The sequence below is a fragment of the Acanthisitta chloris genome, unplaced genomic scaffold, assembly GCF_000695815.1.
Source record: "Acanthisitta chloris isolate BGI_N310 unplaced genomic scaffold, ASM69581v1 scaffold20308, whole genome shotgun sequence".
Classification (NCBI taxonomy): domain Eukaryota; kingdom Metazoa; phylum Chordata; class Aves; order Passeriformes; family Acanthisittidae; genus Acanthisitta; species Acanthisitta chloris.
In genome coordinates, this window is record NW_008687072.1 from 27,019 (window position 1) to 45,370 (window position 18,352).

The window sequence follows — 18,352 nt, forward strand, 5'->3', positions numbered from 1 at the left end:
AGTTTTGTAGCTATCTAACAATTTGATAGAGAGAATGGGACAAAAAAATGAATGAGTAACACAGAAATATACTGAGATTAAAACTGGGATAGATGAAAATTTGCAGTGGGATGGAACAGGTTAGATCAACTCGCATTGCTTTGAAAAATAAATATCATCTGGTTCAGTACGTAAGTAGACATTAGGAGAGGAGTGATTCTGTTGTAATCCTCATAACTTCTATAGCTTCTCTGTGCAAGTGTGCATCATGAGGGGTGGGAACATGACTACAGGAGTACTTGTGGTCTACCCAGGATGTGGCATTTGTGAAACTAAGAAGAAGAAATCTAGCCCAGTTACAGAAAAATATTGCTCATACCAGACTCTGCTTTCAGTTGTAATACTCCAGACTTCGTCCTTTTGCTGTTAACTGTCTTCTTCCTGTCGTACTACTTCCAAAAATGTTTTGATAAGATTTCCAGATGTGCTTCATAGTACATTGTGGGGGAGCTGGCTGTTTGAAGATGTAATTCTGGGCAGAGATAGGCAAACATATCTGAAGAATAGTAAATTTAAAGATGGCATGATCTTGGTTAAAGCCAATCCATGAAGAGTTATGTTACCATTCTGATATAAAATCAAATCCCCTCTAATTGACCAAAGTTAACATTAAACATAATTTTTTATTTATGTTTATCGAAGTCAGATTTATAAATCCATACAGAAGAAAAGAAAATCTGAGGTTTTTTGCCATGAAGCCATGATACTATCCTGGAGGTTTACTTCATTGGCTTGCAAAGAGTTTGTGATTATTTAAAAAAATATATGTAACCACAGGAGTATGTGTAACGGTTTCAAAAACAGATTAAAAAATTGCTGTGGAATTACAATGTTGTTTTTTACTTTACAGACATTTAGTCATTGTGGGAAGATTCTGTAGTTTGTGCCATTATTTTTGCTATGTTAAAATACTTAAAATACGGCTCTATTTGTATGATTCTTTGAAACAGGTTTAAGGTCTGGTAGAGCAAATAGGCAGGTTTATAACTGCAGAGAATTCTCCCAAACCTTCTCTCTGCCATTAGACTTCCAAATAACTAATCATCCTTCAAAAATCCCACAGGCCTAGAAAATTAAAGTCAAGTCTGAGAATGGTGCATTACTTAGAAGTAGAGCCCTAGCATGACAATTAGCTGTTCAATTGCTGTGTCTGCTGTCAGATACTGTGCAAGTTATTTGTTCTCTCTTGTACTTTGTTTTTTTCCAATCAGATGTCTTAATAACTCAAATAATGTCTGGATCATGTCTTACTTACACTTCTGTCAATAGGAAATATATCTATATCTAAAAAGCAATTTCTGTAGATCTCTTGCAGTCTTCCTTCTTCCAGATTGCTGTTACTGAATTCTTCACATGTTTCTATACTAAACAAAATTGAGTTCCTGCAGTAATGTAGCAAGACTGTGTGAAACAGATGGAAGTTTCTGCATAAGTAAAATTGCTGAGTGTTTTAGAAATTTAGTGCAGTTAAAAAAAAAACCCCAAATCCCCCTCACCATTTGGAACAGAAAGTTATTACAAGTATAAAAAAATGCTACAGACTAGTGCAGAGAAGAAGTACTTAAGATCTAACAGGCTAAGAACTGTTGGTGAACATCTTGATTTACTAATTGCTAAGTAAATCAGACACTTTTTCTTTAATTCATAAGGAAATGGGAATATCAGAAGAGGGGAGCACAGTGTGTGCATCTATGGCTTTCTTCCTAAAAGCTAGCTTGACAAAGTTCATTAACATTATTACAGACAATTTCTGTATTTGTCCTTGAGATCTGTTTTACTGTTATAGTGTTACAACACTGCGTACATTGGAAATAAATAAAACAGGGGTTATCACCAATGCACGCTATTCGTGATAAAAGTGAAGAGATTCATGTGGATTTCTGTAGTAATCAGGTGTCTGGTAATATTGAATGCAAATATACAATGAAGTGAATTTTAATTGTACAATTACTTCATCATATTCATTCTCTTACACCTCACCCACCTCTACCAAACATCAAGATGCCAGTATACAACTGGACTGCCTTCACCTATTGTTTGGCCACTCTCCACTTCTCAGGCCCCAGCCCCCATTGTTGGGAATCCCACTGCTGAATACTTGTCCCCTTTTGCTTTCTCACCATCCACTGGACACTTCTTCCTCATTGGGATTCTTCCCAATGGCTCTTTCCTTCATGGGCCTTCTGAGCCATCATCAAGGATGGATGTTCTCCTTTCAAAAGTGAAGGAAATAAAAGAAGGCGTCTTTAATGTTGGAAATTATAACAGATCACGTTGGCTTTTGGTGTCCTGTGTTGGAGAGAGTTCAAGAATTTTTCCAGCTCCTGGTGATCCTTCTGAAGGTTCATGCTTTAGCAACACATAGTCTCCATCTAATAGATTAATTCATCTTGTAAAGGTTTACCTTGCTTTTGACTCAGTCTAAGTTCTCAAAATCCTTGTAAGTCAAAGCATGTTTGAAAGCAATTTATATCTTGTTAGTAACTTGCTAATTCTGCCTTTGAGTATTTTAGTATTTCAAAAATACACTTTAGGTAATGTATACCCACACATACCTTTTATATCTATATATCTCTATATATTCATGCACACATTATGCATCTCTCTGAATCTTCTGTGATTTTGACTAGTATAATGTTAGTATAATCTAGAATAATCTAGTGTAGATACATTAAACCAGTGGTTTTCACTAGTATAATGCGACTACTGTAAACACAATAGTAAAATGCTGCCAAGTGTTTTCAAAAATTCACATTCATAAAATGTGAGGTACTTTTCACCAATAGTAACTTCTCAAAGTGTATTTCCAGAGAAAATTTGTACTCATTGCTTCTCTTAGCCTCTTGGCTGCTATGATGCTGAAAGTGGCATCGCAGTAACAAACAATGGTTTTAGCAAGGAAGGCTTACCAGGTTCTCTTCACAGTTTGGGTCCTCCTCTTTCTTCCTGGTTGCAGAACTAGACATTGGTAGTGTTCAGTGAATGAACATTCCAGTGCACTTGTTAAAAATCAGTATTTCTGCCATAAAACAAATTTAAAATAAATTGATTTACTTTGGTTTCCATAGTCACAGTTTTTCAAGAAAAGCTGCTGGTATGTGAAATAAGTCAAACATTATTTCATAAAGATGAAAAGTTCTTTCTTATTCTTAAAGCTCAAAAGGCACTAAAGATTAGAAAAATATGTGAAGGAGCTTTCAAATTCTTATTTAATTAAAAAGAGCAAGAGAAGAAATTAATTCATGAACAGGATAGCAAGAATGTTACCTTAAAACAAGCGAAGTTGCTTGCACGTCAAGAAAATTTGCATCAGTGAGAATCATGTTAAGTTACACTCTCTCAAAAAATAAAGCAACAGAGAATATATCTGGTTTTCTGTGTTTAGAGCATCTTTAGACCAATTTTCAACTTGTTCATAAGTGTCTTCAAATATTCAGAACAGCAGATGAGGAAGTTTTCATTCTGGGCAGAGGAGGGACCTGACTTCTTCTTCAACCCATGAACACCACAGTTCTGAATGAATAACAAAATGTTTAGAAATACAGACAGAAAGACAAATAGAGTAGGAGACATACTTAAAAGGTTTTTTATTTTATTTCGCATTCCTGAATCTGACTGTCATTTGCTCAAAAAAGTAATTGCAAACAAAATCTCATTGCAGGTTCATTGTGTCTTATTTTGACAACTATATTGTGGAAATATACCAATTAGTTAATGTTTTCTATATGTGATTAATGAGTTGAATACATTCAGGATCTCCCATATAGATAAGTGAAAGATGTAAGTGCAAAAGAATATTTTTCTTGCATTCATAACACTTATGCTGTGATGAACTTTATACCGTGGCAACATCCTGTTACTTTGATGGTGACTTCAGATGGTCTCTGATTAAAATTGCTGATAAAATGCATGTCTTAATGCAGGATTTGGCCCAGGAGCTAGTATGTCCAATGTTGCTGAATAAGAGATTTTGTTAGGATTTTTGAAACTGATTTTTTTTCTGAAGCTCTTATTAGAACTTGTAGAGTAAGTGTTATTCTGTATGATTTAACCTATGTGGTGCAGAATATCTGCAGTTATGAAATGAGTAGGTATTTAGTACCTCTTGATTTATAGGTGTCAGCACTGACATTTTTTTTCAGCTATGGTCAATCCATGAGATGAAAAAAATTAATTTAGCCTGCATATTATAACCTTTTCTGGGCACCTCTTTTTTTTGTCTTCATTAATGAATTCTTTGTTTCTGTTCTGTATACACAGACATATTTGAAAAGGTTCTTTTTTTTACTGCTTTCATAAATCTGTATCAAACTTGACCAAAGTAGTATATTTCACTGTGAGTTAATGACTGTATCTGCATTCAAAACCATTGCCCAGATGGATCAACAATGAAATTAATGTAGCACACCTATTAAACCATTCTAAACTGTTACCAGTATAGACTATAATAGTAATAATAAGGAGATGCCATAATCCAAATGCTTCTAAATCAACAACTTCCCTTACATTATTTTATCTCAAATGCCTCTTTAATATTATTGCATTAGAAACTAGGAATGCTTTTCTGACTTTTTCAGTTAAGGTTACAATATTGATTTTATTTTCTAGCCAAGGTCCTTAGAGTCTCAGCATTAATGAGATGTTATAGATGTACATTTTTTTTTTTGAAGTCTGGATGACTTTCTGCAGGATAATTTAATAAATGACTAAAATGTACTCCAAAGTCTTTATAATTTGTTTGGTTTTTAAATTAGATTTTCTTAGTCTCCCACAATGCTTTTCAATCACAGCTATCTACTGGATTCACATCTCTTAACAACAATTCATAGATGATGAAATGGTCCAGTCTGTTTCTGAAGTGTAAAGTTAAATAAAGAAGTAGTCCAGTACCTAAAGTATACAGTAAATGCCTAAGGGGTTTTTTTTTATGGCAGTAAAGAGATCTTGGAACCTCACAAGGGTTTGTTAATGATGGTATATATATTTGTTATAGCAGCACTGTTGTTTTGGTCTGATGCTTTTTCCCTCTGTCTCCAAAGTCAGCCTCATTACTTGCAGTGCCTGCTCTGTGTTTAACAGCTAGCCACTCCACTGAGCTCTGTGTTGCTCCTAAGTACTTCCCATATGACATTTGGTGGGCTGTCATTGTACAGAGGTGGTTGGATAAACTAAGTCTGGAGGAGTGGGTAGATGTGAGACAGGAAAGGCTGCAAAGGTGAAGTCTGGCACTCTGGATCATCATGGAGGTGGCAGAGATATTCTATCCCCTTTCCAAAAGCAACACCCAAGATTGCCATAGTCTCCATGGTGGTACCTGCATCTTGGAGGTCTCATAGCTGGACAGTTTTTTTGGTATGAGGTAGGGTGAGGAAAGGTGAGAAAGGCTGGCCAGCTTTATCCCAGCAGGTCAATTCATGGGAAAAAAAGGTATATTTTCTCCTCATAAGAAACAGTGCAGATATGGTAACATAGTTATGCTGATTATGAACCTTTCCTAGGAGGTTTGCTGTTACTTTCTGATGGAAAGTGGCAAGGTGGGTTTGAGGGATGAGAGTGAAGAATTGCTGCTCACGATTCTTACAGAAGAGCATGTCATAGTTTCAACCTAATCTTGATGGGAATAGATCTAAATTTAAATAGGAATAATCTCTTTAGTATGGCAGTTAATTGCTTACATGTCATATGACGCTGTCAAACAACTGTTATGGGATTAGGTCCGTGTGTCCTGTCCTACTGTTGAACATTTTTTGAAATTGCTTTGGGATGTGGATGGTTTTGATGTGCACATATTTAGTATTAATGCTTTCATCTGACTATCACAACTTTCCTCATCCCCTGTTTTATAAACTGCCTTTTGTTAAAACTGATTTTTTCTAAAAAAAGTTAAGTTTAGGAAATGTGTATATATCTTTTGAATTGCCCTAACTTAAATGACCATGCACTAGTACTATACTTTTCAAAAACAAGTGTATATTGTTTTAATGGGAGCTGTACTGAGTTTTGCTTTCTCTCCATAGAAAGTTGGATAATCAGTAATGCAATGTAGAATTTCAGTTGTCCAACTTTATACAGTTAGTCATACATGCCAACAAAAGTGACAAAAACATCCTACATTAGTTTGTACAGAGATTTGTCTGGGTTTTCCATCTCCTTCCCCACTTTCCCTCCCCCCCCAGTATGCTAGGAGGTAAAAGGGCAGGTAGGTACAACCAATCCATCTTTTGTCCAAACCCCTTTCTGTTGAGGAAAAGAAAATCATCAAGGTCAACACAGTCCACAGAATGTGGCTTTCGGCAACAGAGTTCAGTTTTCTACAAGTGGATGACAAGAATGATGTCTGCTCCATCTAAAGGGATTTTTCACTATTGTGTTTCAATTGTGTGGAAGTTCATGTATTATTTTCTTTTCTTAGGTATATTAGTACTTTGGGGCAATACAAAATAAAGTAGTGTAATTCATTAGAAGACTAATGAACAAAGAATCTATTTCAAATAATTTACTCCTTTTGCTGTAGCTTTTCTGCATTGTAATATTGTTTTAGTATTTTGCTTGACATCTTACAGTAATGAAAACGAAATTGGAATGAAATTCTAGTCTTGTTTGTCTTCCAGGGTTTTTCAATACAAATCACAAAAGATAATACATTGAAAAGGTTTATCTGTTGTGAAAGGGCATAACATCACAACAGAGTGTTTGATTAGCCTTGGGCATGGTTCCTGATGGGAAAACAGGTGTCACAGTCTGGTAGAGTGGATTGTGCAATGTCAGAGGTGTGCCTGTGAAAATAACATTGGTGCTAAGTAAGCTTATTTGATGATGGGAGGTTATCAAATCTTTGTACACAGAAGTATTCTAATCTAGTATAAAATTTTCATATGTAAAATACTTTTGCATACTTGGTGTAGAAGCAAAAATAAAACTGAGATCAGTTTTTTAAACTCAAAGTAAAGCTGAGATCAGTTTTTCAAACATGAAGTGAGCAGCTCTCTCCAAACACTGGCTGCTCCAAAAGTTCAGAACACTCTCAGCTGCTAAGCAACATGCATATACATCTTCATGTAAGACCCTGCTGCTTCTCTCAAAAGTGAGTGCAAATGCCTTCACACTGAAAATTGCTAATTGTGTCTCAAAGTCATGGAACAGAACTGAGCATGATTTGTTTGTTTGCTTTGTTTTATTTTGTTGATTTTTCATTCAGGATTACCAGAACTGAATTTTTCATGGAAATATGTTTTTAGGAGGGTTTCTCTCTGGTCCAGGACAAAACTGACAGGGGAATGAGACACCAATCAATGATTAGGGCACAGATTTGTGTAATCGAAGAGCTAGATGTAAGGACTGATCTCTGTTTGATACTTGAGCAGGAGCTCTGGCCAGGAACAGCTGAGAAATACATAATGCTTACAGTCTTAAAAGAAATCAGACTGAGCTCATCTGAAAATTGGTGATGCTGGCTCTGCCTGTTCAGAGTGGCTCTGCTCTTCGTATGTAGAGGTATAAAGCAAAGCAGATTCTCCTGAGCACAGTGAGATTTGTTATGATTCTTCACCATCATACAGCTATCCAATATGAATTTAAAATTTTATGTAAGCTTTCACATGTGCTTTACACAAGGGTACCTGCCAGATGTGGTGGAGGCAGTGCAGAGTGAGGCCCAGCTGGATGTGATGTATGTAGTGTATCCTACTACCAGAAATTATCTCAAGTACCGCCTCTGGGAAAAGAGCAGTTCATTTAAAACTGTACCATGAAAGAATGCTTTTTATAGCTTGACAGTGGTGCTATGGACTGCATAGTTTTTCTGTCTCAGTGTGTGATATATACAGTAAGTTGAATGTGGTTTTATCTTGCTTTCTCTGGAGGTGATGTTATACTAATGAACTGTAAACAAATCTTTTACAGAATGTTGTTGCAAGGGTGTACCTTGTAAAGAAAGACTTGTGAAACTAAGCAGTAAAAAATATATTAGTCAGAAGAGTTCAAGAATGAATTGGCTTAAAAGATATTTCATATTCGTTTATGGATTCTTCTAACTCTGCTCATAAACATGTCTCATGAGCAAGAAAGAGAAGCTGCCATGTTGTGGTGGTGAGCAAGAAAGCAGGTCAGGTGTCCAGAAACAGGCAGGTGGATGTCTAAATTTGCCCTGGGTCACTGCTCTATTCCAGCTGAGTTCTCCTAACAGGTGGCTTGCCAAGTGGTGTGCCAAGGTGACGTTCATACAGGAGCTGCCTGGATAGCAAGCTTCTTAAGACTGAGGAAGAGGGTCTTTGCTTTGATGAGGAAATTGCCAAAACTCATGTCTCATTAGTGTTTCCTAAGGTTCTTTGGAAGCGAACAACAGTTTAATTAAAGGCTGATGTAAACACATTTCTGCACTTTCCCTGCAGCATTTTATCACATTAGAACTGATCAAAATTGTTGCCTTGGGCTGTCTTGAACAGCTATACATCTGGAGCAACATTTGTGCAAGCTGCTGATGAACAGGCTACATATGCTATGCTTCACAGCAGCTCTTCTGCCTTCCTATGTAGGCAGATTTACCTTGTTGGGAGATGATCTAACTCTTTTTATTTGCATAAGCCCTTTTTACTTTGATGTGATGCTTTAAAATGTATAATATGCAACCCGTTTGGGTGCATGCGCACTGTATCTCCAAAGTAATATGAGAATAAAGGCAATAGTGGTTTGGAACAGCACTGAGAATTGCACATTTGAAGAAAATTCTCTGCAGGACAGGACAGAGTGTCTGATTAATGTTGACCATTTGATAACTTTGTCCAATCACTTTTGGCATCTTTCTGCTTTTCATCTCTATATAACTTTTTTTTTCCAAAAGTCTGTTTTATTTTCATTCTGAAAGCAATAAGGATTGGAATCCATTCCTGAAACTTTAACACAGTCCTAAGAGCAAGTGGCTTATTTTTGAGAACTGCCATTCATTATGTAATTACCAATATAAAACTAAGCTCTATGTAGCTATTAGACTATATCACATGATGTAGAAAGAATAAGATTTGTTTTAAAATGAGAAAAATATGTTTTCTATTATATTGAAACTGCTAGGAAAATCATATGGAGTCTCATTATCTCTTTAACCTTTATTTAAGGATCCTTTATTTAAAGTGTGGTATTCAAAGGCACTGTTTCTTATGAGCAAAATTAAAGACATTGAAAAACTACTTCGCATTTTTACTTTTCTTTCCTCACTTTTTGTTTTTGCAACTGGTATCTCTCCAAAGAAATGTAGCTTGGGTGTTTTCCTGTTAAAGCTCTAAGCCTCCTCTCTTGGTCAAGGAAGAGATGGCTGCGGCCTTTCTTCTTCACCTATGCAAACAGTTATTATTCAGTCCCCCTTGTTGGCTTCATCTGTTCCTTGGCAGTGGCAGGTGCACAAATGCTCTGTTATGATGGCCAGACACACATGGGGAGAGCCATGGGAACAGGAGGAAAGGGTCTATCTGAATTACTTCTCAATGCAAAGTGCATTGTTTAAATAAAGAAGCTGCTGCCTGCACTTCAGTCATTATTCTTTGCAGTTACCCATGCTATATATCACAAGACTTCTGAAAGTATCCCATGGTGGTATGCTGGGCAGTATACTTGAAAGTTGCGGTTTTGGTGGGTAATGAGTATTTTTATGGCAGTGCTGAGTTTTCTCTTCCTACCTACCAGTCATATTTGCCATAATGAGGAGGCAGTTGCCAGCATGAGGAGCTCATTCAGTTTGATTTGTAATTTATTCTGTATGTTTTCTATGTGATAACTACAGTTCTTATTTCTGTAAAGTAGTGGCAGGGATAAACTACACATTTTTAAAATAAATGCTAGACTTATCGTAGTTACCGGTCACCTCTTCAGTGGATCCTTATCAAATTAGTGATGCCACTGAGGGGAGTTTAATGGATGCTCTGATTACATTGCACTTCATATGGCATCCTCCTTTTGAGCAACTAAAATATTTTGATTTTGGAAAGCACAACAACTTTTGTGGGTTTAATGAAGTAACTGTTACCAACCGAATTAAGTTTCTGTGACATTCCAGACATTAGAGCTGCTGACATATGCAGACCTACAGGACATAAGGATATCTTTCTTTCATGTCTCCTTTCGTTGAATATGAGCTTTGCATAAGGAAAATACTTTCTACTTCCAGTCCATGGTTTGTTTTTTTCCTTAGGGAGACTTGAGTGCAGTGCTTTTATTTTGAAATAAAATTAAACTGTACATTCTCTCTTTTGTGATAGGCTATATGTGGTGGAGTCAGGAAATACTTGTCACTTATAAGTTCTGTAACAACTACTAATGGCCACAGTGTTGTAGTGGAAGGTGGTGCCTACAAACTCCTAGACACTCATTCTCATACTATAACATTGCAGCATTTCTGCAGAGACAGAGATTGTGCATGCTCAGAGCCACAGTACAGAGACAATAGCTGTTTAATTTTGTCCTGGGCTTTTATAAAATGCCAACTCTGTGTGGAGGTGTGGGAATATTCTTGCTCTGATGGATCTAGGGCCTAATAGGAAAAGCTAGGACTGTCATTTCAGCAGAAAATAAAACATATTGAAATGTCTGAAAATCATTCTGGAATAAATGTGGGTTCTTATCATGTCTTGCCTGTGAAAAATGCATCTTAAAAAAAAATTCAGTCTTGCAATTTTTAAAATTATTTCTTAGTTTAGCATAATATATTTAACAGAATTGTAAGCATTTGTCAACTTTTCTCTTTACTTGCTGAGTGGTTCAAAGAATCAAAATATTTCTCCATTTTCTTCCTCAACAAAAAAATTATTTATCAAATTTTTAAAGACAACTGCAGGCACTTCTGCCAGAATCACAGAATCACAGAATAATCAGATTTGGAAAAGACCCTTGAGGATCATCTAGTTCAACTCCTGGCCCTGCATAGGACATCCCTGAGAATCACACCATGTGCCTGAGGGCATTGTCCAAATGCCTCTTGCACTCTGTCAGGATTGATGCTGTGACAGCTTCCCTGGGGAGCCTGTTCCAGTGCCCAGCCTCCCTCTGGGTAAAGAACTATTTTCTAATATCCAGCTTTAACTTCCCCTGGCACAACTTCAAACCACTCCCTTGGGTCCTGTCACTGGTTGCCAGAGAGAAGAGATCAGTGCCTGCCCATCCACTTCCTTCCATGAGGAAGTTGTATACAGAAATGAGATCTCCCCTCAGTCTCCTCTTCTCCAGGCTGAACAGTCCAAGTGACCTCAGCCACTCCTTGTATGGCTTTCCTTCAAGGCCCTTCACCATCCTCATTGTCTTCATCTGGATGCTTTCCAATAGCTTAATATCTTTCTTATATTTTCTTGCCTAAAACCGCACACAATATTCAAGGTGAGGCCAGACCAGTGCAGAATAGAGCAGGACAATTATCTCCCTCGACCAGCTGCAAGGACTTGCCTGATGTACCCCAGGACATGTTGGTCATCCTGCCTGGCAGTGCATGCTGTTGACTCATATTCAACTTGCCATTGACAAGGCAAGGTCCCTTTCTTCAGCACTACTTTTCAGCGTCTCGTTCCCCAGTCTGTACTTGCAGTCAGGGTTGTCCTTGTTAAGCTTCATATGGTTGGTGATTGTACAGCTATTTAATTTGTCTAGGTCTCTCCTCCCAAATGTATATGATCTGCAAATTACCTTAATAATCCTTCAAGTCCTGTGTCCAAGTCATTTATGAAGATGTTGAAGAGCACTGAGCCTAAGATGGAGCTCTGCAGAGCTCACTAGTGACCAGTCACCAGCCTGATGTAACCCCACTTACTGTAACCTTTTGTGCCTGACCCATGAGCCAGTTGTTCACCCTTCACACAGTGTGTTGACCAACACTCCATGTTTTTGATAACAACATTAAATTACAACAGATCAATATAATAAAAAGCGCAACAGCAACCTTTGTGTTGTCTGTTAAAACTGAATGATTGCTGAATTGTTCTGTTGTAAGGAATTCTTTGTTCTTCCTGAAGGTTTTGCTGAATTAAATCCTTTCTTGGAAGCTTTCTTGAAGATGTGAACTTTGCAGAGTATCCAGGGAATTATCATGCTTAGTAGTCAGGACCAAAAGGGAGCATGGAAGTTGCAGGGGGATGGCAAGTGGTCTCAGGCAGACTCTGCTTTGGGTCTGGTGCCAGTGCATGTGCAGGGCTTGACAGCAGGATGGGGCAGGGCAGACAAGCAGATTCTCAGGTTGATGAGTCCTGCTCTAAGTATGCTTTTCTGGGTGAAAACCCACTTGTGATCTATAGCCAGTTCAGAAAGCATTGGTCCAATTTGGTCTCCATAAGATGTTCACATGTTACAGGCCTGTCTTTGACTTCTAAGATGATTGCATATACCCCATAACACAGAATACAGTGTGTCAGTATTAAGAGTCAAAAATCACATTAAAGTTAACATGGTCCAAGTAGGAGAATCAACTGCAGTGTGGCCCCTGTCCAGTATGGTGCTTAAAAAATGACCGATGCTTTAAACATGAGTTAGTGCCATTGATTTGAAATGGAACTCAATTATGATACTGATGTGCGTCCTATAAAAATATTGTAATCAACTTTGAAATCATTTGGTGCAAAATTCAACAAATGTTGTTTAATTAACTTAAACTTCAGACAGAATCTAGTATTTCAGCTCTATGACATATCAGTAAGCTTGCATAGTATAAAGCATACATTTGTTCCTACTAGCATGTTATCTTCACACAGTGAACTCTTTTGTAAATAGGGAACCTGGAAGAAAGAAGTGGGAAGGACCCTCTTGAGACATAGATATTGCGAGATAGAGATGTTAAAGTATCCATTATTCTTGGGGAGGTTGCATTATTTCACCGTGGCTTTGGGAAGGGTAAAGGATAAGTCTTGAAATAACATAAAAATAAATAACATAAACCGGCATGTGTACGGCAGTTATCCTACACACCCGAGTGTAGATGTTCCATTTTAAAATGCAATAAAAATTAAGTAGCTCTTGAAGAAGTAGATGATTTGGTGATGTTCTGGGGATCCAAGAAGTGTCTAGGGAGGCTCTAAAGACATACACTTTCATGGTTTGACTTGTGTGGTATGAAAAGAATGCAGTTTCTGTTTTTCAGGACTAAAACAGCTAGGGGATTATTATTAATTCTCAAGTTTGAAAGCAATAGTTTAAAATTAGTCTATCGTCACAGGGGAGTTGAGTCACCAAACAATATTTATGCAAGAACAGTAAAAAGAAATATATTCAGGCTACAAAATGATGCGTCCTGAGACAGATTTCTAAGCTAATGTCATTGTTCCATTGTTTTTCTATCGTAGATATGTCTTCTCCTACAATGAAGAAACCTGAAAAGCCTTTGTTTAGTCCTACTTCTCCCCAGGATTCTTCACCAAGACTGAGCACTTTTCCACAGCATCACCACCCAGGAATCCCAGGAGTTGCACACAGTGGTGAGGGTTATGGTGGAGGAAATAAAAACCTCCCTATTCATTTGGTCTGTTCTCCTCTCTTATAAAGAGATTGTGATGCATTTTTGCAGACTTTCTTAGAGACCTAATCCCATTTATAATACTGGTGAGAGTAAAAATGGAAAAGGTTGGGATATCCTTGCAGGGTTGTTCATTTAACTGTTCAGGTAACCTGACTGTTGGAAGTCACTGAAAAGGATTTAGGATTAACCAGTGGATAAAATAAACTGTACACTGCATGAAGAAACAGACAGAGGAAAAATCCTCCCTGTATTTCCTCCTTTCACCTAAATCCCTTTTTTTATTATTGTTGCTATGACTATGTTGTATTTAAATACCAGAATAGGTAGGATTTAATACAGAAGAGAAGTCACAACCATGTTCACTATGTGACATGATGAAATGAGTACTAGTACTTAGTTTGAATGCTTGGTCTAAAGACATAAGTATTTTTCAACACCTGTTTTCTGAAATCCATAGTAAAACTTTACTTAAAGTGTGAAGGGGATACCTGACACATGATAGAGTGCAAGTCCTCTTGAGGGTTTATCAGTAATGACAGGGAAATTCCAGCATCATGATCTGTTTAATTTTAGAAGTGAGACTGACCCCGATTTTTTGGATGAAAACATGGTCCTCAGAAGTGTCCCCTCAGCAGCTCATCACATCTTATAAACTTCATATAAAGGGATTAATTTCTTGAGCAAAGCTGGGTGACTAGAGCAGTAAAACAGATTTGAAAACTTTCTTCTTTTTTCTCACATGCATTTCTGCTTTGAGACATTTCTGTTTTACAAATTCTCCATGATTTCACATTCCTCCCTTTCAATTTGTATGTAAGGACTATTTTCCCCTTAACATCCACTTATTTTGTATTATGAAAGTGGGCCTGGGCTCATTCTGGTCTCCTGTACTGTTTTCACTTCAAGCATGTTTAAACATGGTGGGGTGGTAATTAAAATGAGCCTGCCACAAAATAAGTTTTGGTTCCATGTGTAGATCTTTATATTTCCTTTAATGTACAATTTTGAAAATACATATTTGAGTGACAGTTATAACTTAATTTGTATGTAAGCTGTTTGCTTGCTAGGAAACCCCATTTTTATCTGTGTAGCCTGTTCTATTATGTCAGTGAGCAATAGCTTTGAGATTTGCAAATTTTTGATTAATAGGTACAAAAATATTGGAACATTCCTACAGCTGTGGTTTTGTTTTCCTTGGGCAAAACTACGACTTGGTTCCAGCTTAAAAAAAAACAGAAAAGCAGCAAGTCCTTTAAAAATTAAGCTGTAAAAACCCAGAGATGTGAAAGGTGGTCCAGAAGAGCAGTGTTGGTATGCTTGTGCTGATACAGTAGAGAACTATGAGCCGTTTTTAAAAAACCTTGCTTATACCGGCCTGATTTTGTACTTTCCCACTAATTAAATTGAAGACATTGTCTTTTCTCCGTTTCCGTTGAACTCAGTACCCCTTTTTTAATACGCCAAGTAGCTGCTCTCTAGATGTGTAGTGAGGCTGAAAAGTGTGTCCTTGTGCAGTGTAATAGAAGGAAACTCTCCACTTCAAGACTGACAACTGGGCAGCACAAGGACATGCTGTACATTCCTTTAACTGTGAAAACATTACCAGTTGTTTAGACATTGCACACAGGCCATAGATAGAGAAGTGTATGTTTGTAGGGGCTGGAAAGAAAGAGAATGCAATGAAAAAAAAGAAAGTATAGAGTAGATCCTTTTTGGTAAGCCAGAGATAATTTTATTGGATGATTTGGTTTCCCAGGCCCTGAAGTTGAATGTTTATCAGCATTTTCACAAAGATCGGCTAATATAAGTGGCAATATTGATGAATAGCTATTACCCTGTCCCCAGATGAGGCAGGTAGAGTACAATGCAGTGAAGAATCACCAACTCTTTCTTAGGGCTTGGTGACTATCCTCAGTGTTGGCGTGCTGTGAATAAAATTGTGGTATTTATTTATTAAGTAAAATAATAGATTTATTTATTTGGGCTTCAGATGGGAAAACTGTGTAAATATCTTTTATGTTGGAGAGCAATTACTTTTTAAAGAAAAAATAGAAAAAATATGATAGCATAACCCACAAAACCAAAACAAGATACAGTATCTATGAATTTGAAACAGTGGTACTTTCCATTTCCTGAGATGATGTGAGGGGAGAGCCTCTAAGTTTTTCTGTAAAAATGCCATAAAACAGGAATGCAGTGTATTGATTTATAACCGGCTTTTTATTTTTCTTGCTGTAACACAGAGGTGAGGAATTTTAGAAGAAACAAGATGCGAAGTAATTTTAATTTTATTTTGTCTTCTCCAGTCATCTCAACTAGAACTCCACCTCCACCTTCACCATTGCCATTTCCAGCACAAGCTATTCTCCCTCCTGCCCCATCTAGCTACTTCTCTCATCCAACGATCAGATATCCTCCCCACCTGAATCCTCAGGATACTCTGAAGAATTATGTACCTTCTTACGACCCGTCCAGCCCACAGACTAGCCAGGTACTGTAAAACAATGTGAACCCTTATAATCAAATCCTATGAGGAATGTGTGTCTTTCAGGGCATCTAGACTGGTGTCTCACCAGTTCTGGTCTCGGACAAATCTAGGAGCTGGTATAAAAGCGTTACAACTTTTCCTATGCATTATGGTTTAATAAAGGGAGCAGGTTAATCATATCCACTTGCTCTTCCTCTGTCAAACGTAAGAAGAATTCTTTACTGAATGGCCTGGCAGCAGTAAGAAGGCAGGTCCTAGTCCTGCACCACTCCTGCAGGATGGATGCCTCTTTGTTCATGCAGGGCCACTAAGAGGCAAAGTTCCTACTGCAGGATGCAGCAAGGAGTACACTGATATGTACACATGTCCAAGCATGCATATAGTCATACAGGTGTATTTGTAGAGTGTCAATGAAAATAAACTCTGGCAAGGTAATGCTTGTCCTGTTCTGTAGGCGCCTGACATTTCTTTGCACAGTGAGCACAGCACAGACCCATAAATTCTTTTTTAATTCCGTTTGTAGAGAACATGCAGTAGCAGATGCATTCCTGGCAGCTGTGCTGATTCAGACTTGTGTCTGATACGGGAAATTAACATGGTTTTCACTAGTGAAGTAAGTTGTGAAGGACTGTGCAAAACTGCTTTCCATGATAGCATCAGCACAAGCGTTAGCATGTGATCTGCCACTATAGGATATACTGCAGCTGAGACTTGGTCTGTCAATACCAGGAATATTTCCAGAGGCAGTGTAATGCAATCTTTTCTGCTCAGGCTGTTATTTATTTTTAATGCCTTGTCTGAAAGGCTCCTGTGGAGCCCTGTTGCTTGTGCTTTAGCATGTTTTCTGGAAGAGCCTTGGGAATGTAAACTGAAGAGACAATGGTCAGGTTTTCCTGCTCCTAAGAGTTAGGTTCCTTTGGAAGGACTATCTTATCAGAGATGAAGGGGTTGCTATGACAGCATTTTGTTTTGGGCTTCGTTTGTTTTGTTTTTCACCAATAATGACAGGCCTTTCAGCATTCATTTTGGACACAACAGCAATAGAACTTGAGACTGAATCAAGCTTGCTATGTCGAGTAACAGATATGGACCCTCTGGGCTCTACAGAAGGTCATGGTGGCTATTGTCCCCATGGGCTAATTCCTTACTCCAGCTGCATGTCTTTCTACGTATTTAAGAAAAGGAAAAAAAATGTGAAATTTTTTTAACAGAAGTCGGTCCATAAAAGTAAAATTTACTCTGAAGGGAGAAATCCTAACCCTGTGATTTTTGTTGGTTACAATATTAATGCAAATTAAACCAAAAAAGTGAACACAGAGTATGCCGACATTAGAATACAAATTGCTATCTGTGCATGGATTAAAAGTCTTTCAGTCCTGTATAGCATTTTTGCTGAGACTCAGCTGGGAATGTTGCATGCAGGACCTGATTTTAATTTGTGTAAAATTTCCATGAATAACAAAGTCTAATTAAGACACCCATTAAAAGTCCTTAGCGTTAATTCAGTGCGGAAAATCTCAGAGTTCTGTTGGATTTTTTTTTTAAACTGATGTCTTAATTAGGCACTATTAAGGGAAAAATTATGCAAATTAAAATCAGGCCCTTACTGTTATGCATTTCTTTAATTATTCAGTGCTTGTTTTACTTACATTTTGATTTCTTATATATGTTAAAAGAGCAGATTAGGTGATAATCTCTCTGGATTGTTCTGTGTTCTGCTTTGGATCATTGCTGAAAAAAATGCAGCGTCTAAATGAAGTATCTGACTCTCAGGCAGTTGAAAAATGTGCTGTCTTATGATTTTAACATTGGGGAGTGTATCAATTGAGCAGGAGTACCACTTTCAACTTTTTGCCTAAGTTTCTTCCCTTACCTCTGGTTGAAAGATTAGTCTTTAGACCTTAAAAGATGAAATTTTACTCTGCTGATTTTTTTCAGGGTAGTAGCAAACTGAAAACACTTCATATACTTGGTTGTGATACCATAGGGAATAACAGGCCAAACTGGCCTCGATTTACTGCTTTCGTCACCTTTCATTACCTTTGTATTAATGTTTTTAATTTCATTTGATGTTTGATTTAGTTCCTGAGAAGAGGGGATGGGGTTAAATGACACTAAGCATGCAATTTCAGGCATTTATATCAGCTATTCTCCACAATTTATTATCATTAATCACTAATATTAGTGAAATATTTAAAAAATTTAATTCTTTAAAGTTCATCTCTGAGATATGCTGTACATCAGAGTAGTTGCATACCCAGTCAAAATATCTCTAAATAGAACAGTTAAAGTGTTGCTGTACAAAAAGTAAAACAGCAGGATTAATTTTTTGCTTAGGAAAAGAA

The 18,352-nt window shown here is 37.3% G+C and overlaps 1 protein-coding gene across 1 annotated transcript in view; it reads left to right on the top strand.

Annotated features, from left to right (window-relative positions):
- Positions 1-18,352, top strand: part of NFIB (nuclear factor I/B) — a 69,506-nt gene that overhangs the window by 18,577 nt on the left and 32,577 nt on the right. The window contains exons 5-6 of the mRNA XM_009080459.1: positions 13,347-13,478; positions 15,826-16,010. Coding sequence (XP_009078707.1) covers positions 13,347-13,478; positions 15,826-16,010 — 317 coding nt within the window. The remainder of the gene's footprint in view (positions 1-13,346; positions 13,479-15,825; positions 16,011-18,352) is intronic.